General features: G+C 36.2%; 1 protein-coding gene across 2 annotated transcripts; it reads left to right on the top strand.

Moving 5' to 3' along the window:
* Positions 1-1,663: 1,663 nt before the first annotated feature.
* On the top strand, positions 1,664-25,032 carry LOC110103944. Of its 2 annotated transcripts, none has more exons than XM_020832842.2 (4): positions 1,664-1,852; positions 23,437-23,961; positions 24,050-24,281; positions 24,361-25,032. In XM_020832842.2, the coding sequence occupies exons 1-4, from the start codon at positions 1,808-1,810 to the stop codon at positions 24,897-24,899; spliced, it is 1,341 nt and encodes a 446-aa protein (XP_020688501.1). In that variant the 5' UTR covers positions 1,664-1,807; the 3' UTR covers positions 24,900-25,032. The 2 variants fall into 2 exon arrangements, with proteins under 2 accessions (XP_020688501.1, XP_020688502.1); XM_020832843.2 differs by having other exon boundaries at positions 1,723-1,871.

Here is a 25,032-nt window from a genome sequence, read left to right as displayed (position 1 = left end):
CTACCAACTAACACCCGAACTGCTAGGTTACTTCCAAGTGATGCCAGGGTACTACCAAGTGACACCAGGTCTAACACCAGACTTCTATCGAACCATTGCTAATTGTAATCTGATCGCCCTTGGAGGCGGGTCAGCCCTTTGTAACTAACTCAAATTATAGTGGAATCATTTTCAACTGGGCTAGGCCCCGTGATTTTTCCCCTTTTTAAGGGTTTTCCACATAAAGAGTCTTGTTTTCTCTGTGTGTGTGCTGGATATCCGTGTAAAGCTAAGACGTATAATTAAAACTCTATTGCCGCGTATATTCAAGCCCGCAACAATTTTAATACTCCCATCTAATCATTGTATAAAATTTTACTTTATTTTTCATATTATGTCATTTTATCTTAAAGTCCAAAACTAATAAGTAATGTTTGATACATAAACTTTTACTCAAAATAACTTTATAATCTTTACATTCTATTTTCTTATAAGAAAATAAACATTATGAGTTTTGTGATAATCATTCTTATAAGTGATGAGATATTCATCTTTTTTCTTAAATAATATATTAATAATTACAAACTTATAAACCTGAGCGAAATCTAATATGGTTATACTATATTCATTAGTCACTCCAAGTTCATAGCCACTATGATTGCTTTTAGAATCTTCTACCGTTCTACCAATATGTTCATTTAAATCTCTTTAATAAATTTTTTTCTTCAAGATGTATCATTTCTATTAATGTTTTTAAATCATTCAAAAATTTTAATTTTGAACACATAACTAAACATATCTATAAAATATAAGAACTTATAATATTAATAATCTTTAAAGCTATAATTTATCTATAATTATATTAATTTTTACAATATTAGTCTTCAAACTCTTACTATAATCACACATTCACAATTTATAGTATGACTTCTACCTAAACACTATAGTTTAAATCTTAAACTATCAATCTCATTATATTTTAACTAATGAAAATTTTTTGATTACAAGACATTAGAAAAATTGTACATTAAAATTTAACAAAAAAATATACACCTATTAGAAGGAGAACAAGAATAATAGTAGTTTATATGTCTATTATTTAAATTTAAATATTAAAAAAAATGCTTAAATAAATAGATAAAATTTTCACTGTTTTTAATATCATTATTTTAATAATTTCAACATGCTCCCATTAAATTTTTTTTAAATATTAATAATATGCACTTAATTCAAAGTGCAATTAAATTAGTATGTTTATATGTTCTTTAGAGTAGCATGTCTACGTTAACGGTATTATGGTAAAGGCCTAGATGTCAAAATGGGTTGATGATTTTAATTCGAGTTGGACCCAAAAATGACCTGACCTGAATCAAGTCAATATGAACCTGATAAACGGGTAAAAAAAATCAAACTGAACACAATCTACTAGCAACCTGAATGAAGCAAACCCGAACCATTAACCCTCTTTTGTTAAAAGTTTTCTTACAACATATTAATTATTATATGTGATCAAAATTAAAAAAATTTATATTTACAAGAAAAACATTTTAATGATAAAAGATATTAAATATATTATTTTCTGATAAAAAATAAGTTTATGAGCCAACCTAAATCTGTCTCATTTAACAAACCTACCGGAAAATACAATTTGGTGGATTCTCATCGGGTGATCGTACATATTGATTGGGTAGGCCTGAAGTCCGAATAAGGCCATACTTGCTCACGGGTCGGGTCGAAGTCGTGGCCCGATAACTGAAGCGTTGTAAGTTTCTGAATGAAAATTTGCAATCTTGGTATGCCTTCGGTTTCCGTTCATTGCATGCTTTAGATGGGAGGGTTTACTGATTCTCGGAGTCCAGGCAATCGGACGGAGGCAAGTTCTCTAAGTCCTTGTAACTTCTCTTCTTTCGCTTCACGAATTTTCTTGATTATTTGAGCTTTTGACATAAAGTAATGGTTAAAGGTCCTTGTATGATTTATCTTTCGGGGGTTTTCTTACATTTGTAATTTCGGGGTTTTATATATGCCTTCACGCCTAGGTGTTAATTAGGGTTTGGTTTGGCAGTTGGTCTGCCCTTCTTTTTGGAGATTGATAATTACAAGGGATGTTTGGCTGCTAGTAGGGTTTATTTCCCTTATTTCAAATAAGATTCAGCAACTTCTGAGATTATTAAATCCTCTGAATCTTTTACTCATATTAGATCATGAAAAACTGTTTGAATTTTTGTTTCAGAAATTTAAATGAATAGGAGAATAGGCCAAAAAATTAGAGGGGAGGGTAAGAAAGAGCATTAGGGTTGAACCAAAACTTGGTTCCACCACTAGTCAAGGCCACGCACTTTTTTCATAGTGTATATGGGCTAATCAACACAACAGACATTGTTTAAAATCAGCACAGATTATTGAGTTGCCTTCCAAAAATTTCAAAAGAGATAATGCTCTCCATTGCTTGGTTTAAAAGCCAGAACAGATTCTGATCAAAATAATCAAAGCTCAAGTAAAATCACAACACTTTAAAGACATATTTGACCAGTATTTAGTACAACAACAACATCAAGCCTTTGTCCTACTACGTGGGGTCGGCTACATGAATTCTTTTTCACCATTGTGTCCTATTAAAAGTCAAATTCTCATTTAAATCTAACAGAGAAAGATCATTTCTAATATTTTCTAACCAAGTATTTTTAGGTATATTTCTTCCTTTCTTAACAGAAGTCAAATATAATACCTCAACTTTCCTAATCGGGTCATCGGAAGGCCTCTATTTAAGGTGACCAAAACATCTAAGGAAACTCTCTCTAATCTTATCTTCCACTGGAGCTACTCCAACCTTTTCACGTATATGCTTATTTCGTATCCTATTTCTAAGGGTAAAGCCACTCATCCACATAAGCATCCTCATCCATGTAACACTTAACTTAGTATTATGCTTCTCTTTTAATGGCCAACATTCGGCTCCATAAAGCATTGTAGGTTTCACCACCATCTTATAAAACTTTTCCTTAAGTTTGAGAGGGACTTTTCTATCGCACAACAAGCCCGATGCATTCCTCCACTTCAACCATCCAACTTGAATTCTGCTGATAATATCCCCATCTATTTCACCATCACTTTGAACAATAGATCCAAGATATCTAAAACGTGTACTCTTATTAATGACTTGATCGCCCAAAGTCACAATCCCCTCACTAGATAGCACTTCTCTTGGCCAGTATTTAGTAATTATAAAAGAGGTGCATAATAGAATATTACATACAAGTTTTCCAATTAATTTATCAAAAGTTTTTACAAACTTGAACTAATCAAAATATTACATTTAACTATATAATACATTATGACCTTTTCACCTGACATCTTAACAATGATGATAATGAGGTTCATGATAATTTTCTTGTTTTGAAATGAGATCAACTCCAGCCTTGATTTAGAAATGCAGCACCTATGGGCCTTCAACTTTGTTCTCGACAACAGCAGCAAGGGACATCTTAGGGCTTGATTTCCTTCAAGAGAGGAAATGATAGCAGTTCTCCTTGAATCCGCTCTTGTTGATGCAACAGGGTACTGCAGTTCCTGAATCCCGTCAAATCTCCTTAAATATAATTCCATGTAGGAGTTACTAAATCGTATTAAATCTTAAAATGGGTGTAAAATGAGATTTAACATAGCTGTGAGATTTAATCATCCCAAAAACCAATTTGATAGGATTTAGCTCAAACCTTGACAAAGCCCTGTCTAAAATTGGCTACCAAACAGCCTTTAAGAAAGATTGTTAAGATTGTGTAAGTTACAATTGCAGAATCATTACTGACAGCCGTAGCATGTTGTTAAGAAAGAATGGCAGCTAGCTAATGTAGTGGTATATTGGTGTAGAGTGGGCGGGGGAGTTGTGTAAGAATGTATATTTAAATGTTATGAGTTTTAGAGGTATAAGAGCATTAGAACAATCCAAAATCTTAGAATTACATGTGTTCTTTATATACATATAAAGAGGAGAGCTAGTTAAAATTAGAATGAAATGGTGTAATTGGATGGAACTCTACATATTTATATTTAAATGACTTTATACTTTGACTCACCTGGTGACTTGGGTTGTGGGTGATCAAATAGATGGCTACAATTTAAATCATTTCTTTATTTTTTCTTAAATTATATAAAGGGATTAACTGGTTAATCAAAGGCTTTTCTACAGGAAAAGTGCCATTTTGTGTTCGAATAAATTTTCAAAATTTAAGAAAGTAAATGCCTCTTTACAAAGGGACATGTGTTTCTTCATTAATGGAAAATTCTCCTTGCAAAGAAACATGAATTGTAGCTACTCAAATTCTAAATATTGTATTTTTAATCACTATTGAATACATTGAAAGAAACCATCTTCTTCCGATCATTTTCTGTTCTCTCCAATTTAGAAGTTCTAAAGAAAAACTTTCAGCATTGATGTCTACAAGTTATTGTTGATTTCATTTATCCTAGACGTAATTTTTTGATTGATCATTTTATGCATCCAACAATACGTTTCATTGCTTGTATGCAATGAAAGGTGAAGCTTGATGACTTCCTCCTATTAGGATTCTTTGATGGGTTCCCTAGAATTATTATTTATATCTCTCATTATATTATTATTTATATACATAATATCTTTATCACTTCATCTTGTCTCATATTCCATTGCTCAAGTTATAGGTAGCTCAGCTTTCATTTTTTTTCCAAAACTAAGAATATATTAAAATAAAAAATCGAGTACATGAGCAAAGAAGCAAAATGCCAGGAAAGCAAAAGAGAATACATAGGAAATTCAATCCCGAGGGCTCAGTAATTGGCCAAGACTTCCATCTTCCCTTAAGCCAAGCTCAGACCGTCCAATTTGGTGAATAGAAACATCGAAGCAGCCAACCTAACTGAGCAAGAGATCTACACCAAAGGTTGCCACGAGCCATGCCGACGAACAAGCGAACCCCAGCCACATCATTGCCCGACCAACAGAAAAAATAAATCGGAGAGCTCCAAAAAACAAGCACAATGTATCTGCCAGCAAGAAACATCATAGGAAGGCAAACAAAAGGTCCATCCAAACAGCCAAATTAACAATACCAGGGACTGCCAACCAGAAAGGCATCGAACAAGTAAACCAGGGAGGCAACCACCAACACCTCCCAAAGAAATTACCTACCACGTCTGCCCCTCCCACGAGCCCTTCCACGAGAGGCAACAGAAACAACCGTTTCGTCACGCAGCAAGGCAACAGTATTCCGAGGATCATCATCCCCAAACGATTATAAAGAAACAGAATCGGAATCGGACGAACATTGAAGCCAATCGAGATGCACACGCACATCAATCCCATAATTGTCCCCCACATGATACACCAAGGCTTGAGGGTCAATTAAATTAACTGGCACATCAACAAAAGAGTTATGAACCAAACCGGCATTTATAACAGGGGATGAACTTGAGGGGGCAGTAGACTTAGAGATCGAATTAGCAGAACCCTCACACACAACCCCACCCAAAATATCAGTAGCAGGAACAGACCCATTCGGGCATTCCACAACCACAGGAGGCATTGAAATACTAGCCAAGACGCCCGGGGCAGACATCACCGACAACATGGGACCATAATTAATAGCATAACCAAGATGACCATCAGCACTATTACAAGCCCGAGGTCCCCAGCCACAACCTTCACATAGGACACATCAGCACCAGCCTCATCAACAGGATTCAAACCATTTATCAAATTAACAGGCAAATGAGCAGTAGAAATAGGATCCAGAGAACCCAAATCAATAACAGGTGGAACAAAAGGTAAGGCATCAGGGGACAAAACAGTAGCAACATCGACAGGAATACCAACATCACCACCCAAAATTGGCACAACATTCTCCATCAAAATAGCCACATTCTCAACAGATTGGGGGACTAAATTAGCGGACAAGTTAAGAGCATCATTAGAACCAACATTAATCACATTTATTCCAGACATCGCGCACGGAGCAGCCATAGTTTTAGGCACATTTTTAAGATGAGGATGCAAAATACAACAAATATCCTTCAAATGGCCTAACTAGTTACAGTGCAAATAGAAATGGGGGATATCATCAAAAATAACAGATTGAACGTATCCCGTATTAGTAGAACCTACCCATATCTTATCAGGGAACTTTTTGGTGACATATGTTGGAGAATTTTTGTATCCTCAAACGGATTGCATATTTTATCATCGAGTGGGGCATAAGAACATGATATATTACCCGAAGGATAAAAATATCATTTTCTTATGGACTCAATAATAAATTTATAATTATTAACAGAGATTCCCCCACTCGATGTTTGGTGGAGTGGGGTTTATTTATTTCTGGGGTATAGACGTCCCATAGGGGCCAGCCCCTATGGTTAATTACATCCAAAATTTTGGCTTGGGATAACTTTTGATTAAACTAGTGGATTTCTTTCTTTTGCAGTCATTTAAATGTTGGCTAAAGTTTGATTTTTGTTTTAAAATTCATGAAAGTCTTAGTTAAAGGGATTTCGTCCTTTAGGAATTTTAAGGAGGAGTTGATCAACTCAGAAATTAGATTTCTTAGAACAAGGGCCAAAGGAAGTGAAGTAGGAGCACTTGATTCTGAGGGAAACTCAGAGGTGCTTAAATTATCCTATGTTGGGCTTTACATTTTAGCAATCTAATTTTGGTTTAAGTTAATATTTTTATTAGAAGATTGGGGCTTACATTCCAACAACGCTTGTTGGAGGAATTGCCCAAAAGATTAGGACTTATAGGGTGATTTGGAATCAACCCATGTCTCGGACCCTAAGATTAAGGTGAGGACTACCGATAGGTAGTGCATCGAACCTAAATCTAACAAGTGCAAAAGGAACTTACAAATTACACCTCACATGAGGCAAAATCTGCCCGACATCTGGATTTACTGTCCCGCCTGGAAGGGACTACCAACTAAACCCTCCTAATCATTTTTAAAACCATGTATTCAGGTCTCAATGCAAATGTAGAATGGATGATTATTTTTATTTAGAAGGTAGGGCTTATAGCTTGGCTTTGAGGCCAAGATGCCTAAGTATGTGGGTATGCATATGTTGACTCATAAAGAAAAAAAACTTTTCGTTATCTAATCCTTAAGTGAGGACTTTCTGTATGCAATATGCTTTGGGCTATGCATGATTATTTTAAGTTTTGAAAATTTGGCTCTTTGAAAGGAGCCATGCACTTTTCTTTTATTAGGAAAACATGGAGCCTAATTTCACTTTTAGGTTGCTTACATTTTAAGAGGGTAGAAAATTTATTTTATTCTAAGAGCCTAACGCAATAAAGTCCAGGCCACACCCAAATAAACAAGAGAAGAAATCTAGGAAAGACATGTTGTTCTATTGCACACCTAGTAAACAAACAACACATGCTTTTGTATATAAATAAATTGCAATAAATGTAGATAGAGTCCCAAGTTATTACAGACATGTTTGGCAGCTGAGTTGCCTACCATTCTACAATCCAGTTAAATTTATTACAGACTCTACTTGTGGGCTTTAAGCTTTACAAAAAACCTTTGGGCTTCCTCCAAAAATGTACATCTTTCCCATTTCGCTCCCTTGTTTTGCTCCAAACCCCCACAAGCTTACAATCCTATTTCTAATCAAATACATTTAAAAAATATAAAAGACTCAAACCTGCAAAACAGAATCAGGAGGCAGTTTATATAATAAGCATATAATCATTCCAAAATTGGCCTAGCACTTAGAGTGCTAAGTGCTAGGCACCTGCTTCTACCCTATTGGCCATGCCTCTCGGGGGGTTTTAAGCAGCACCTGCAAGCAAATAGCATTAGCATAATCATGACATTTACCCCCTTCTTGGACATGGCCACCTGCACAGAAAAGCATTTATATCTTTTTATAATAACCCTTTAGGGCAAGTGCCCACAACACAGACAATACAAAAGGCAATCACTCCACAACATCAATCACATGTGCACACAAAGAAAAATACTAATCCTAGCATGCCTAAGGGGTTGTGCACCTAAGTGTGTGAGGCTTGTGTGGTATGTCACACTAAGAGTCCTCCTAGGGTTTGGGTCTAAGGATAAAGTATCCAACATGTGGCTTTTGAGCTACATGTTGAGGGATTCTCCTTGGCTTTTAGAGCTAAGAAGAGAGAGATAGGAATCCAACATTTAGCTTTTGGGCTAAATGTATGAGAACTTCCTCTAGCTTTTGGAGCTAAAGAGAAGAAAAAATTCCTACAACTTTGAAATTGGAGGAGAGTTGGAAGAAAGCTAGGAATTTTGACTCCTTTGCTTAACATGAAATTATTTGTAGAATTTGGTTCAACAAATAGATGACTTTTTGGATTGGACTACTTGTTGATTTTTGATTCAACAAATAGATGATTTTCAAGTGTCTAATTCACTCAACATGAGTTGAATGAACGAGATTTTCATACAACTTTCGAGTTGTAGAAAGAAAGGAAATTTCTCTACAAATTTGGTTCGTAGAGAAGAAAGGGAGAAATGCAACTTGAAGGTTGCAAAGTGGAGGATTTTCTTTGAACATATGGTGTTCAAAGAAAGGGACATTCACCCATCCAATTTGAGTTAATAGGATGAGAGGAATTCCTACAACTTTTGAGTTGTAGAAATGAGGGAAAGAACATGCAACTTGTGGGTTGCAAATCCACAAATGTCTCTTGAACTTTTGATATTCAAAGAAACAAATTCAGTTGCCTAATTTGAAACTAGGCAAATGAAGGGGAATTTGGAGATTTCCTACAATTTAGGCTTGTAGGAAAAGAGGTGGCCCAATGTGTAATTTAGGGATTGCAAATCGGAGGAGAAAAGGGAAGGGGATGCAACTTGGAGGTTACAACCCCATGAGCATTCTTTGAATATTTGGTGTTCAAAGAAAGGTGTACATTCTCTTAATTTGGGACCTTAAGAGAATTGGGTAATTTCCTACAATTTTTAGATTATAGGAGGGGGAGGATGAGATGATTTCCTACAACTTTAAAGTTGTAGGAAAGGGGAAGTGAAGTGCAATTTGTAGATCGCAAGTTAGAGGAAACCCTTTGAACAATTGGTGTTCAAAGGAAATGACATACATTCACTCAATTTAGGCTAAGTGAACGGAGAGATTTTCTACACTTTTGTTTTGGTAGAAGGGGAAAATAATGTATAACTTAGAGGTTCCACATTTATGGATGTCCTTGAACATTTGATTATTCTCCTAAATTTGGGCTTAGGAGAAAATGAGAAGACTTTCTACAATTCTTAAGTTGTAGAAAAGGGAAGTAACAAGCAAATTTTGGATTGCATGTTAAAAGGGATTTCTTGGACATTGGGTGTCCAAGGCGGAGCATTCATTTGCTTAATTAGTGACTAAGCAAATGATGAAGACTATGATTTGAATCTTATATCTAAGGGATTACTCATTAGTCTGTGTTCCAATAAATAAATGATTTGATAAGCTTCCTACAACTTTGGGGTTGAAGGAAGAAAATGTAACTTAGAGAGTTACAAAATTTCATAGAAGGCCTTTGAATATTTGGTACTCAAAGAGGGGTGATCATTCACTTGATTTTGGGTTAAGTGAATGGAGAGGAAAGACTAGGTTTTAGATTCTAAGCCTAAGCGGGATGTTTAATTGTTAAACTTAAGTTCAAACAATTTGAGAGAAAGAACTTAGAGTTTGGTTCTAAGTCCAATAACCCCATGTAATAGTAAATAGAAGTTTAAGAGAAGCTTCAAACTATTATACATGGAGGGAGAAAAATTGTTTGTTGATTTTGTCTCAACAAACCGAATGTGGGTGACTTAGGATTTGCTTCTAAGACTTAGAGCCATGTAATGATACTGGTTGGAGGCTTTGGAGACTCCAAGTCATCATTCATGGGGGAATGTGTGTTGGTGTTATACTTCAACAAACAAGGTGGGAGAACTTGGAAGTTGGTTTCAAGTTAGAAAGAATTTATACAATGCCATGTTTGAAGCTTGGGGTGCTCCAAATAGGCAAATACTATTGCATAAGGGATGTAATTTGTAGTTTTTAAACTACAAATTAAGAGGGTCATCTACCTATATAGGTTATGCAAGTGAGATAGGCTATATTTGAAATCCTAAGCCTAAGAAGGAAATTCTTTCATTGATCTTTGTGTCTCAACTGAAAGAAAGAGGTAGCTTAGATTTTTGGTTCTAAACTACAAGACTTTAATATAATGATAGGTTGAAATTTTAGAGAGTTCCAAGTCATCACATATAAGAAGAGAAATGCTTGTGCGCTAACTTTGTATTGTTAGCAAACAGAGTGGAGACTTAGGGTTTGTTTCCTACAACCTACTAGTGCTCTTTTAGTTTCTTTAGAGGTCATTTAAAGAGCAACGAGCAAGAGAACCATTTGTTGTTTTCTGTGTTTCAACAAATGGAATGAAGAAAACCTATTGATTTCCTAGATTTGAAAGACTCATGTGGTGATACATGTGAAGGCTTGAGGGACTTCAACTCATCTCACATGAGAGGATGCTTGTTGGTTTTAGGGTTCCAACAAGAGATGTAAGAAAGCTTGGGTTTTGGCTCCAAGTTTCTAAAACTTGTAACATGATGCATTAAGGATTGTTTTGGGAAATCCATAATGCAAGGCACAACAAAGGTTGATGCTAACTCCTAAGATATGCTAGGAGTCAAATGATAAAACACTTGGAGCATTGAGGATGCTCCAAAGGTCATTCAATGATATGTGTTTGGAGCCTTAAGAGGGTTCCAACTATCATGCATCGGAGGGATAGATGAATGCTTATAGACTTCATGTCTACAAGCAAGGAGATTTGAACTTAGAATTTTTGGAATCCTAAGTTAAGATTGTTCATGCAATGGAAAAATGAAGCTTTGAGATGCTCCAAATTGCTGTACATGAGGAAGGGAAGACTACTAAAGAACTTCCAACTCAATGAAAAGATTTCCAAATCAATTTTGGCATGATTTGGACAAGAAGGATTAGTCCTATAATTTTTTTTGAATTCGGAAGACAACCTATAGCATTATCAAAGCTCTACAAGAAAGTGGTTTTCCCTAAATCGAACCTAATATGAGTTGGAAATTTGAGAGCTTGCATCTAGCCATATTATCTTGCAAATTAGGAAAAATGAGCTTAAATAATCCTTTAGTATGATAGAGCATTGATCATGGGCCTTTGGGGTCCATGTAATGCTCCAAATCAAATTTAGTAATACTTAGGATTAAATGAGCACATTTATGAAAATTTGCAAATTAATACATTCACTAGTCTAAGCAAGAAATATATAACATATGGCTTGAATCTTAACATAGTAGGAAACACGCATTTGAAGCTTTTAAAGGATCAAATCATTTTTGACATGATTTGACCCATCAAAGGCATTGAAACGAGTTTTCGAACTTCGGAAAATTTGCATAACAAAGGTAATTAGCCATAAACTTTTCTATCATAAGCTATACAACATATCCACAAATGAGATTAATCGAGTCCACTTGTTCTAGGATTTCTGAAGTGAATTTTTAGGATTTACATTAGATCCTACAACAAGTCATCACAAATATTTTGGATATATTGCAAGGCTTATGACACACTTCACAATGTCAACCAAATTCCAAAATCATATGTCTATTTTCGTCATGACACTAGTGTTGTATAAGTACATCTACACTGTGAGATTTGGGAAAAGATGTGAGCTACATACTTTTTTTTTTGCCACGAAAAGTAACATGCCCTAAGGTTTGAATGTAGGAGAAGGTGTCAAACTCAATATGATGCACAATCATATATTTGAGAGGTGTTGGATAACAACCCAACACCTCTACACACGTCAAAATCCTCTCCGGACTCTCACATAAGAGTCAGCCAATGGAAATCACCAAATTTCCATAGTCTTTGCGAAGTGGACAGCCAACGAATGGGTTTTGGGGGACCAAAAATTAAAGTTTCTAAGGACCTAAGGCTTTGGATCGTCAACCACATGCCATTGGCTAGGGAGCCTTAAGGTTTCGCCTAAGTTTCGAAGGTATACCTATCCCGGTTTGTCCTAGCGCTGCTATCCGAGTTCCAAGCTTTGTCCAAGCTCCGATTTAGGCTCCGGATCGCTGTCCAAGCTCCAAACCAAGCTCCAAAGTTGCTCCGAGGGAGGAAGATCGCTGTCCAACGTGTTCCAGACATCGCCTTTGCTGTCCAAGGCGTCTTGATGGCTCCAAACTGTTGTTTGGGGGATTTAGAAGCCTTCCTTCGCTGTTTGGAAGTCTCCAACAGCTTCCGACTTGCCTCGAGGTCGCCGAAATTGAGAGAGGAAGAGGTAGAAGCCTTCCATTGTTGTTTGGAAGTCTCCAACAACTTTCTTGACCACTACGAACTCGCCGAAGTTGAGGAAGGAAGGCGTAGAGGCTTCCTGGAGCTTGAGATCTCGGAAGCTCTGGCAGATGAGAGGGACGGAGCTCCTGGGTGGTCCGACCGACCGTCCAGGTGGAGTCGAAATGGGGTTCCGCACTCCCTGGAGGTTGCGAAACAGAGGGGATCACGAAACAGGGGGAGATCGCACGCTGGAGCCTTGGTTCTGCCTCTCCCTATCTCTCGTTTTCTCGCTCTCTGTCTCTGGTTCGCAGGATGGAAACGGGAAAACAACAGGGAGCCGAATGCGGCTCCCTGTTTCTCTCGTTCTCCTTGAGGTGCACGAACTGAGCTCAGCCGCTCGAAACATCCCATCTCGCTGCTGCCTCATTGCGAGAAACGAGAGAAAAATCTACTCGAGTAGATTTTCTGCTCATATGAGGTGAAATTGGGTGGGATTTGAGAAGAGATCTCAACCCTAGATCTCAAAATTTTGATTTGAGAACCAATTCAGCCCAAATTGACAAATGAAGGCTGAAATTGAGTTCGAATTGAACTCGAATTATGTCGATTTGGGTCCGATCGGGTTAATTTTATGAAATTGAACTCGAATCGGCGCCAAATTGTGCCGAATTGCGTCGAATCGGGCTCGACGACATTCAGTTTAATTTGATTTTATTTTAAATGAATTAAATTTGATTTAATTTGACTAAAATAAATTTAATTTAATCAAATCAGGGTCTAATTTGAGTCGATTTTGCCTCGACGACGATCACTTGGGTCGATCGAGCACGATCGAGCCTAGTCGGGCTCGATCGGGGTTGGGTCGACACGAAAATAAGCATCAACAACATCCAATTCAACGAGAATGCGAGCAACCGAAGGACGGGAACCCGAAGTCGTAGTTGTGTCCGATTTCAGCATACTACCAAAGAGAGCTCAACCCAAAGAGATTCCTAGGAGAGAAGAGATGGGGTCTAAGATGGGGAAACGAAACCCAGATAGGAACAATCGGGGAATCAACCTCAACATCCAAATTAGGGGACAATTTCACCACTTTCATATAGCAATTATTCACGAAATAGGAACGGTGAGAGAAGATCCGATAATAATCGAAGTCATTCAGGAGCAACCTTGTTCGAACACTCGCTTATAAGTTTCAAATTAAAGAAAAATTTTCGAATTGCATCTATAGATGGCCGCTTTCCAGGAAACCGACCAACCAAAGAAAATTCGAAAGGAGTAGCAAGCGAACAAACTTCTTCCTCAGAAATCAACAACGTCGGTAACCCACGGTGAGACGAAATACGCAAATCCGAAAAAGGAACCGAAGACGAAGAAGCCCCAGACAAAGCTTCCTTAAATGAAAGAGCTGGAGAAGCTCCATTCAAAAAACCGCGGTGGCGAAGCTGATTCGCCATAAATTGATGTAGGCAAAGAGGGGGTCAAATTAAACCCAAAAATTTTTTGTTTTGACTTCCCTTGAGCTTACTAGCTCAATAAATTTTGAGCTGGAATTTAGCTCATGTATGAGCTAGTTTTTAGTTCATTTATTGAACTAAGAGTTAGCTCATTATTAGCTAGGTTTTAGTTCATTAATTATCTTAATTATGTAATTTTTATTTATAGTTTTTATATCTTAGATTTTAGTTTGTCCCTTAGGATTCCAAAATGGCTTTTGGAATCCCTAGGTTGGTTGTTTTCCGTGCTTAGCTCATTGGCTTCCACGGGTTGGCTGTTTCCGTGCCTTGGCTCCTTGGCTTCTTCGATGGGCTGCTGGTTTTCCATGCTGGGTGTCCTTTTCCGTAACTTGGTGCCTCGGTTCTGTGCTTGGCCTCTTGGGTTTCCGTGGCTGCCTCTTCGGGCCTTAGCTGGGCTGTTTTCCAATGAAGTTCGGGGGAAGGGGGGGGGGGAGATGTTAGAGTCAAGTTTGTAAGTGTGTTTTTTCTTATTTGAAATGTAAGAGTTTGTTCTTCCCTATAATTAGCTAAGTGTGTTGTCTTTTTTTTGTGATCAAGAATTTTCTTGGGGGGCCCTCTCTCCCCAGGGAGATTCTTGCTCGCATCATAAAGACCCACAAAGGAAAAAAACGAGGAAAACTAGAGAGAAGAAGCTTCCCTGAGGCGGTAGGCATCCTCGCAGCGAAAGGCGGAGAAGGGTGAAAACCCAAGCAGAGCGAAGCGACCAGACATTTCTCAAAATTGTAGCTCAGCTTTCATCTCCATCAAGAATTCTTCTAATTTAATTGTTGGTATCTTTTGGCAGGCCATCAACGAGGGAAATGAAGCAACAAAATAATATATAATGATTTGATTTATTTTGGATGTATTTGCTTCCTTATGTATCTTTCTTCTCCACTGTCAAACAGCTTTGTTATTCATTGATGCAAGAATCTTTTTGCAATTATTTTTTGGACAAAGAACGTTGCTGGTTCTCATCTAGTGACAATGTAGTTGGTCTTTAAGTTTACCAAAATTTAGTTTGCTTTCAATTTGAGTAAGTTGAGAAATTACGCATGGATTATGAATCAAATTAAATGTATTCTTTTTGGTATCCCTATTTGGGTTATATGATTCAATTGAAGGGCCTTGTTTTTGTTAGCTAGATGGCAATCATACCACTTTTCCTACAACAAGGTTTGGAACAAAATTTAGGCTTCCAATGTTTGTTTTTACTCATCTCTTCTGGAAAATTGAAATGGGCAATGCGCTTTTGTCTCTCTTTCATTTTTTAATGCAATTCTTCCCGTACACAAGGCAAATCAGTCCAAGAGCCAGTGGTAATTGTTCATACCTTTCCAAAGAAAAATTTCATCTCTCTCGGATTATCTTGCGATAAGCCAACAAAAGAACCATATTTAATACATTTTTAAAAATCAGCCTTGTACTCAGGAAAGTGGTGCTCTTCTAAAGTAGGAAATAAGTTTTCTTTGAAAATATTCAATAAGAAAACTTTCTTAAAGCTTAACATTGAAATTGGCTTAGTTGGTAAATCGATTCCAGGTCAACATTAGTTGAGTCTGATGTCAATCGTATGAAACACCAACACATATAATGGGTCTGGAGGAACCAGTCCATGACATGACGTAGGTGGAATGCTAGATCTAATTTTTTTTGTTGTGTTCAATATAGCAAAATATTCCACTCACACTCCCCTTTACTTATTGGTATGTTTTATCTAATTTCTTTGTTGTAAGTTCGAGAGAGCTAAGTGTTCCACTCCCACTCCCACTCCCCTTTATTTAAATGGTTGAACTTTTTTCCTTTCTCTTTACAAATTGATCAATGACTTCTTATTTGATGAGGAATTCCCTTAAAATTTAAAAGATTAATAAAACAAAAATTTCCTTATTCTTTCCTTCAAACTTCATTAGAGACTATATTCTATTGAAATAGATTTTTCTTTGTCTTGCACAGTGGATAATTTATTAAACCTTACTCATTAGATTTTTTCTCTAAAAGATTAGGTTCCTTTTTTAATTTCTTTTTGTTGAGGCCTGCTAATTGAAACAAATGCAGTTTTAAGGTGCTAGATGATGCGAGAAAAAGTACAGTTAAATGAAAGTTAACAAGCAGCTTATTTGAATCTGTACTTATGGTGTAAAATTTATTTCCTAGTTATAAATTTTTTAAAATATTAATTTGTAGTGAAGCATATTTTTATTTGTAATTTCAACCAAGGTTTAAAATTGCGTAAATAAGCCTCGATGCGTTTTTCGTCCGTGAGGTGAGGCGTAAGCCTCGAGGCGGTGTGAGGCGTAAGTCTCACAGACGAAGAATTGCGTAAATGAGAATTTAAGGGTTTTAGCAAGTAAATAATAGTAAGATTCTATCATACAGTAAAAACATGTAAATGACAAGTGAAATTAGTGAAAAGTAAGAAAATAGATCCAATCAAAGCATGCACTCATAAAGAAGCAGACTAACATTAGCAACTATTGATAAAGATGATGAATACAACAATATGTCGGGCTGCCGGGGGTCCAAGGGAGCGATGCCCCTGGCGGGGTTCAACCTGGAAAGAAATAGATCCAATCAAAGCATGCACTCATGAAGAACAAATTTTATTTGTAAGAGTAATTTTGAATTTCTGCTTATTTTTAAAGTTCGTAAGTCGTTTGTATGAATACGCAGTGGTACCGAGCATGTACCTAGCGGTACCGAGCATGTATATAGCTGTACCGAGCATGTACCTAGCGGTTTTTTAAGTAAGTGGGTCCTCATATTAGAGGCGTACGCCTCAAAGGAAATTGTGCAATAACGCTAGTGAGGCGCGCCTCACTCCACCTGAAGCGTACGCCTCATGATGCCTGAGAATTGCCTAGGATTTGAGACTATTTTGGAGCAAATTGCGCAAAGGAGTGCCTCGGATTGCGCAATTTTAAACTATGATTTCAACTGAATAAACAATGTCTCTTCAATCTCTAAGTTCGACGGATTAATTAGCAGCTAGCATGGAGCTGGTTCTTCTTAAGTTGCAAATACTATGAATATGACAAACTTGAATATTTCTATTTGGTGATTATATATAAGGGAGGGCCTGCACAAGGATTTCACATACTTGACGGCTTAATTGGTCAGCGGTTGTATCCAAAAATTTAGTGAAATTGTTGCTTTTTGTGCTATTTGATTATCATGGGTGGTGATTGTTTACTTTCATTTATACATGAAACGTATCAGAAATTACGGGAAAAAGGCATCTGCAGCCAAGGTAAAGAGAACTCAAACTTAAAAGAGGGTAGATTCTTATCGGACAGAAGTCTTCTATACTTTTTCCCTGGGTATTGTTTAGGAGCGATCGGTCGGAAAACTACAGTCTAGAAATGTTTGAAGAAGATTTTGATTTTTCCATGATAAATATCTTTAATGGGGACTACAGCATACCCCCTCCACCCCTCTATAAATTCCCCCTTCAATGTTCAGAATCTGAGCCTGGGCCCAATGATTCCATTATCCATTCTTTGACATTCATTTAATTTTTTTTTGAACTTGTAAATTGCCATGAAGGTTTTTTTTTTTTAATTATGTCCAAACATGTACGCAATATTATATGATTATAGAAGCAATAAAATTATGAGTAATCAAGTATCTTCCCAGAGATATTGTTACAATCAAGTACTGATATTAGGGTGGTTTTGTGCTATTCAAACAATTCAATTGGAGTGGTGATATGTGATAATTTGAAAAGGAAATAAATTATTACAATTAAAATAGAAAATACTTATGGTTAACAATTAGATGACTAAGCCTAAGGATTAGATTTCATCAGGGTTCTTTCTCTACAATTGCAATATAATTACAAGTTATACAAAATTTGCTGTAATCAAATCAATGGTGTACCAATCTAATGTCAAGAAGGTTTCGGTTATATGGCTAAGCGATCTATCAGTTTACACATGTTCACACAAATTGTAAAACCCGCAAAATACTATTTTAGGCTTCGCACGCTTTTTAAAGTGCCGCGACGAATTTTTAAGTAAGATTTTCAATGTTAACGGAATTTAACGAAAATAATTTTAGAAAATCCCTTGCAAAATTCTGATCGTTTTGGTATATAAAACTTATTCCCAATTTTGCCTAAAAATGGAATTAAAAATGTTTAAAGTCTCTAAATGCCAACCTTGCCCCTAATCAAATGAACTATAAGAATTATTTAAGCAAGGGCATTTTGGACTTTTGTAAAACCCCATTTCCTCTTAATAGAAACCGGCCCTTCTCTCCCTCTCATTTCACGCGTGAGGGACGAACCGAGCGGAGCGAACACGGACGGGCGGATGGCGTGGCTTCCGCGAGGGCTTTCTGGCGACGATCTTCCGGCGAAAGTTTTAGGTCAAATCGAAGAGGACGACGAGAGGAACACTCAGGTACGATTATTTTAGAATGAAACTTCCTAAATCTCAAGTTATTTGAGATCGAAAAATCTAGGATTTTTCCAAATTTCAATTTTCTTTCGCAATTTCTTTACGAAAACTTTAAGGGAGGATTAAAGGAATGTTTTAGCAATGAAAATGAAGAGATTTAAGGGAATTTTGGAGATTTAAAATTTAGGGTTTTTCTTAGATTTTAAATTTTGAGAAATCCCCTTTACAATTATTGTTCCTAAAGTTATTGGAAATGTTTTTAATGCATAAACTTGGAATTTTAGGAAAATTTTGTTTTTATAATTTTCATGATTATTTTAATCCGAAAATTATATTATAATTATAATTATATGTTAGGGATTAGTTTAGAAACAACATTTAGTGAAATTAAAGATTTATGAATTTTCAAAATTTTAGTATTTATTTAATCCGAAAATTAAGGTTTATTTAATTGATTATCCTTTAAATGTCGTAAGGAATGGTTAAGGGAAAATGCCGAATTTAGCAATTAGACTTAGTAATTTTGATTTTTTATTTTGTGACACATCTCTTCTGTAAACTATTTAGGTTCTGACCATTAAAGTTTAAGGTGAAAGAATTTGGTCGAAGTGACGTGTCGTACTTGGTTTGAGGTAGGTGTTCAGATCCCAGTTAAGTTTATAAGTGCTTTAAAATTTTTATGCTTAATGAAATTTCATGTCTTTATTTTTTTTATTGTTAATTAATGCTTTAAATACATTGATTCTGCAAGTTTATGTCTTTATATTTTTGCTTTAACTGTTGGAAAGCATATGAACCATATGAAAAGCATTTGGGCATGAAAATATGATGCTTATGAAAGGAAATTGAACGGAAATGAAAAGATATAAATGGAATAAAATTTTCATGTTGCATGTTGATCCGGAAGTGCCAAAATGGTAATGGTAAAGGGGTTTACAAAAGCCAAATGGTAATGGGGCTTGTAAAAGCCAAATGGTAAAGGAAATGACCAAAATTTGACTGCGTACCTGATCAGTACGAAAAAGGATACTTCCGGGACGGGTGTATACATATGACATAAGTATTTTTGCATCTGCATTGCATATGAATAAGATGACAGAAAAGAATTATGAAAGGAATGAAATGTTAATGGAATGATTAAAGAAAAATAAGATTGAAAGTTTTAAAAATTTTGACTTGTAAGATGTTATGAATTAGTTTCTAATTTTAAAATGTTTTATTTATGCATCTTATGAAATTAATTGAGATATGAAATACCTACTGAGCGTTGGTTCATTCCTCATTTAAAAATCTTTTTCATGAGAGAAGTGATGGTTGCTCGACGACCTTATATGTATCGTCGTAGGGGACCTCTGGATGAAAGGTTCCATTTTATGATTTAAGATTGAGTCTTTGAATTTTAATTCTGTGATGTTTGTGAGTTGAGTTTGTATCTGCGTAATAAACAATAAGTGGAATTTATGTAATGTTGATGGATTAAAAAAATAAGTTTTAGCAACTGTATGTGTTGAACATTTGAAACACTTGAGTTTGATGTTATTTAGTGGCTCTTTCATGTATTTTGAGATGATATTTATGTTCTGGTCTTAAGTTTTAAATGAAAGTATGTTATGTATTATGCTCTTCCGTACGACCGACTGATCCCTCCCCGATATAATCGGGCTAGCCGGGCCGGGTCGTGACACAAATATCTATATCCTATGTAATGTTGGGGTATTTTATCAGATATCAATTCATTCTCCACCTCTTGATTTTGAATGAACTTCCTCAACCTCTAATTGGTGGCTATGTTGAACCAATATGACTATTTTTGAAGGCGTGTTGTATCGGACATGTATTAGACACGGATACGCCCGATACGACAAAAATGTATCCCTTAAAATAATATTTAAATTTAAACGGATATGTGTATCCTATTAAATAATTAAAAAATACACATAGATAAACAGCCCACCCAACGCCTGATTACGCCTATTCAATATTCATTTATGCAAGCAGGGCTAAGGCTTTCACATAACGCCTTCCGCCTTTTCATTTGCGGGAGCAGTCGACGCCAGGGAAGGCCTAACGAGCGTGCCTCTTTGTCGATTACGGGAGAAACCACATCATCTTCGTTGTTTGCGGGAGCAACCAACGCTAGGGAAGGCCAAATGAGCGGCTTCTTTGTCGTTTGCTGGAGTAGCTGACGTCGTCTTCGTCGTTTGCGGGAGAAGTTGTCGCTAGGGAAGGTCGAACGAGTAGGCCTCTTCGTCGTTTGCGGTACCAGCTGACGCCAGGGAAGGCCGAATGAACAGGGTCTTCTGACGTCTGCTTCCCCTTTGTCGTTTGCTGGAGCAGCCGACGCAAGAGAAGTCGTGAGCAACACGCGAGGAGCGAGTAATTCGAAGGAGCATGCGTCTAGCAAAAGGTAAACACAATTCATTCCATGCAATTGTTTAGGGTTTTAGAATTTTGTTGATTGCAAGTATGCAAGTTTGGATGGAGAAGTCGTATGCACAGTTGTTTCTTTGAATCTATTTCATCACTATTCATTGCAAGTTTATCTTTTTGTTGATTACAAGTATGCAAGTTTGGGTGGAGAAGTCGTATACTTTGTGGTTTCTTTGAATATATTTCATCACTATTTATTGCAAGTTTAGCCGTTTACCATTTTGTTTATTGCAAGTATGCAAGTTTGGATGTAGAAAAAAAATTTGTTGTTAATTTTCTTTAGATAATTTGTTAGAGAAATAAACAGTGATACATGCATTACATGTTGATAATTTTTTTTAGAACAGTTGCTCTCCAAATCTCTTGGTTCCCCAACCCTTTAGTTGTCAGTGGTCTATGTTGATTTTGAAAGTTATCGCCCATCCATGTTGATAACTATTATTCATGATTTTAATTTATTGTGTAGTGTTTATGTTATTAGGAAAAAATGTTGTTTAACTCTTCTCTAGAGCTATTGATTATCTAACTTTTGGACCTACAATTTGTGTCGATCCTTTGATTCTTTCGTAGGATAATGAGCTCTAGTGGTGTTGGAATTGGGATGGTGATGGTTCATCAGAGAAAGCATTTAATTTACAAATGAGAGAACAATTAGATGGAAAAATAACAATAATGTTCTAGTTTGTTGGCAGTCCTTTCAACCTGACAAGGAATCCACATTACATAAATGCATTTATTTTTGCTTGCAATAACAATCTCGCAAGTTATGTGCCACCTGGATACAATGCCATCATAACTAAGTTATTGAGAGAGAGAGAGAGAGAGAGAGAGAGCTAACATTGAGATTTTGCTTGAGTCAACTAAAGGAGTTTGGAAGGAAAAAAAGAGTTACTTTGGTTTGTGATGAGTGAACAGATTCATGAAAAAGATCACTTATCAACTTCATGGATGTAACATAGAACTATCTTATGTTAATTAAAGTTATAAACTGTGAAGGATAATATAAACATAAGTTCTTTATTGCTAATTTGATTAAAGAAGTAATCATGATGGTTGGGCCTTCAATATCATCCAAGTCATTATTGATAATGCACCAATATGCAGAGTTACAAACCTACTAGTAGAGCAAGTAAATCTTCACATTTTTTGGACACAATGTGTTGTGCATACCCTTAATCTTGCTTTGAAGAATATTTATGCAGCAAAGAATACCGAGGAAAATGAGATCACTTACAATGAATGTCATTGAATCACAGTGATTGTAGGGGTTATAATTGTAATTAGAAATTTTGTTATGAAGAGAAACAAGATTACTCCACAACGGATTGAAGATTTAGTTTATGTGCATATAAACCTTCGGTTTCTATAAAAAAAGACTAACTTATATGGAAGGAGATAACAAGACGTGGGATGTTGCTGGAGATGGATTTGAGTCTCTTGATAATATGGGAATATTGGAGATTGCTAATCTTTCACTTGATAAGCCTGAATTGAAAGCAATGATATTTATTGAAGATGATATAGAAGTCCAAAGACAAATCCTTAAAGAAGCTAATGCTATCATTCCTTTCACTGAATAGTTAAAACTTCATGCACTAGACAATTTATGTTTTTGTTTTTGATATTGTACTAAATATTTTATGCTTACTTTTATTTTGATATTATAAGCTACAACACTAAATATAATGTTTCTTTAATAATTTTTTTCGTCTTTTAAATATTATGCTATATTGCTTTATAAATTATAATGTTGTGTCTGCGCTGTACTTGTATCATGTACTTTTAATAGTTGATGTGTCCTATATCCTTATTGTATCGTATCCGTGTCGTCGTATCCATATCGGTGCAACATAGATTGGTGGCCAATCAATTATCAAGCCATGAAGCACAAGAGAAAAATTCTCAACAATAATAGTGGAACATAAAAACAAATAAAATTGCATTAAATCAATTAAATATATTTTGAAAAGAACACGATGAAATACATGGTGAATAACATGAATAAGAAGAGAGAAAAAAGAAGATAAACAATAGTAGAAAGCTCTCACTTTGCGCCATTAGAATCTACGTCTTCTTTATAATCTTAGCTGCCATCAAATCTCCCCAAAAATCTCTGAAACAGTCTAAAGAAAAAACTCCAAAAAGGTTTGGAGAAAGCTGGGAAAAAGTCCTAAAAAAGTCAGGACGAAGACCCTTTCAAACCCTAAAATCATTCTTAACATATTCCTTGAAAAATCCACTCTTGAAAAGTTAAATGTTGGTTCCTGGTTAGGGAAAAATGGGGCCAATGCCAAGTTTGGTGCTGAGGTGCCTGCCTCTCTACTCTTAGACTCCCAAAATTCAATTCTGTGCATTGATGTGACATTTAAAAAATGAGTCTGGCGCCTAGGCACTGGGGTTGGGCGCCTAGGCACCAGGGCAGGTTGCTATGCATGGTGCTCTCTGTTTTGTGGATGAAAATTTTTAGATTAAAGACCAAGGCACTTGGGCGTCAAAGCTCCCTAAGCTTTCAAATGCGCTTGATCTGTTGTAATTTGCTCAAACGGATCACAAAGGCTCCTTTTGCTCGTTATTATCATAAATTTGCTAAAAATCACACTCACCTATAAACGAAAATGCTTTTATAAGCCCAATAAAATTTTGAAATTGAGCACAATGAATTAGAAAAAAAAAGAGTCAAAGATATAAGACAAGGCAATAACATCAAAATATGCTGCGATTTTTTTGTTTCCTGAGATTTTGAGCTAATCATTCATTTCTTGCCGGGAGTTAACAATTTATGCCAATTCCATGCTAAAATGTAGTTAAATGTACAGGTCATGGCCAATGATGCATACGAGTTATCAGGTGAAACTGAGCCGGATTCTATGGACGATGAAGAAGATGAAATTCAGTTCAATAATTTATTTGTTGCTGCCACTTGCGCTATATATATGTATCATGAGAAGTACATATGGAAGGCTCCATCCATGCCATCAAAAGAAACTGGGCAAATGTGGGTTCTAAACGTGCTTAATGGCGATCCTTCTCGGTGCCTTGAGGCCTTCAGAATGCCAAAGGAAATCTTCATTGATCTTCTTGGAGAATTGGGTTCCAAATATGGTTTAAGAGGTTCAAGAAGCACCTCAATTAAAGAGGTACTTGCCATGACTTTGTCAGTTCTTGGATGCAATGAATCTAACAGAACTGTTTGCAAACGATTCCAACATTCAGGGGAGACCGTTAGTAGATATTTCAATGAAGGTCTTATGGCACTCGCTCGCATGTCCATGGATATTATCTCTCCCTCTGATTTTGAACCAAATATTGCAAGGGATACTAAGTACATGCCATACTTCAAGGCAAGTAGATCCGCTAGGTACTTAAACACTTAATCCTTTTGTTATTTGAAAAACAAAAGTAATAAAGCTTGGATTTTTTTTCTGACAGGACTGTATTGGTATAATAGATAGTACTCATGTCAAAGCTCGTGTACCTGTAAATGATCAAGTTGCTCACACAGGGAAGAAAGAGCCCCCCAAACAAAAAGTTCTAGCGGTTTGTGATTTCAATATGTGCTTTACTTTTGTCGTTGCTGGTTGGGAGGGATCTACAGAGGATGGGACAATCTTAAACCAAGTTATTAGTGACCCAGCACATAATTTTCCTGCCCCTTTGAAAGGTTTGTCTTTTATCACAAAGCTTAAAATAGAACATATAATCCTAAGTTATATTTTTTTGATGCAAATGTAAATATTCAGGAAAATACTACCTCGTGAATTGCCGATGTCCCATGAGACGAGGATTTTTACAACCATATAGGGAGAACGACCGCTTGCCTGATTTTTGGCCATTTTGTGAGTTCTCACACGATTATCAGAGGGTTTTTAATCAAAGACATTCTTCACTCCATAGTGTAATCAAAAGAGCTTTCGGAATTTGGAAGAAAAAGTGGATTGTCTTACAGGACATGCCTTTCTTTTCTTTTGAGAAGCAAAGGTTGATAGTAGCAGCAACAATGGCATTACATAATTACATACGCCGGCATCATAGTCGATCTGATCCTGATTTTCGAGAATATGATGAAAATCCTGAATTTGTGCCTTCAGAAACACAAAAATATCATGTAGCAGAGGACCCAATTAGTCAGCCTGGAGAGTATAATGGACAGGATGAATATGATTATAGTGATGAAGATGAGCTTGATTTTGAAGGTGAGAATGATGATACTACTATGTCTATGGCACAGCTGAGAGATCGCATTGCACATGAATTAGCTACAGGTGCTGTAAGTATTTGATGTTATGTGTAAGCTTTCATTATAATACAAAGTACTTGATTTCTTTTAGCTGTTATGACTTCACTTTGCTGAAATATAGTTCATAATTAGTTGGGTTCAGTTAGAAAATATGAATAAATGTATCTTTTTTTCA

The sequence above is a fragment of the Dendrobium catenatum genome, unplaced genomic scaffold (assembly GCF_001605985.2).
Source record: "Dendrobium catenatum unplaced genomic scaffold, ASM160598v2 original_scaffold_83099, whole genome shotgun sequence".
In the NCBI taxonomy this organism is placed as follows: Eukaryota; Viridiplantae; Streptophyta; class Magnoliopsida; order Asparagales; family Orchidaceae; genus Dendrobium; species Dendrobium catenatum.
The sequence above is the reverse complement of the archived record's forward strand: the minus strand, read 5'-3'. Positions and strand labels throughout refer to the sequence as shown.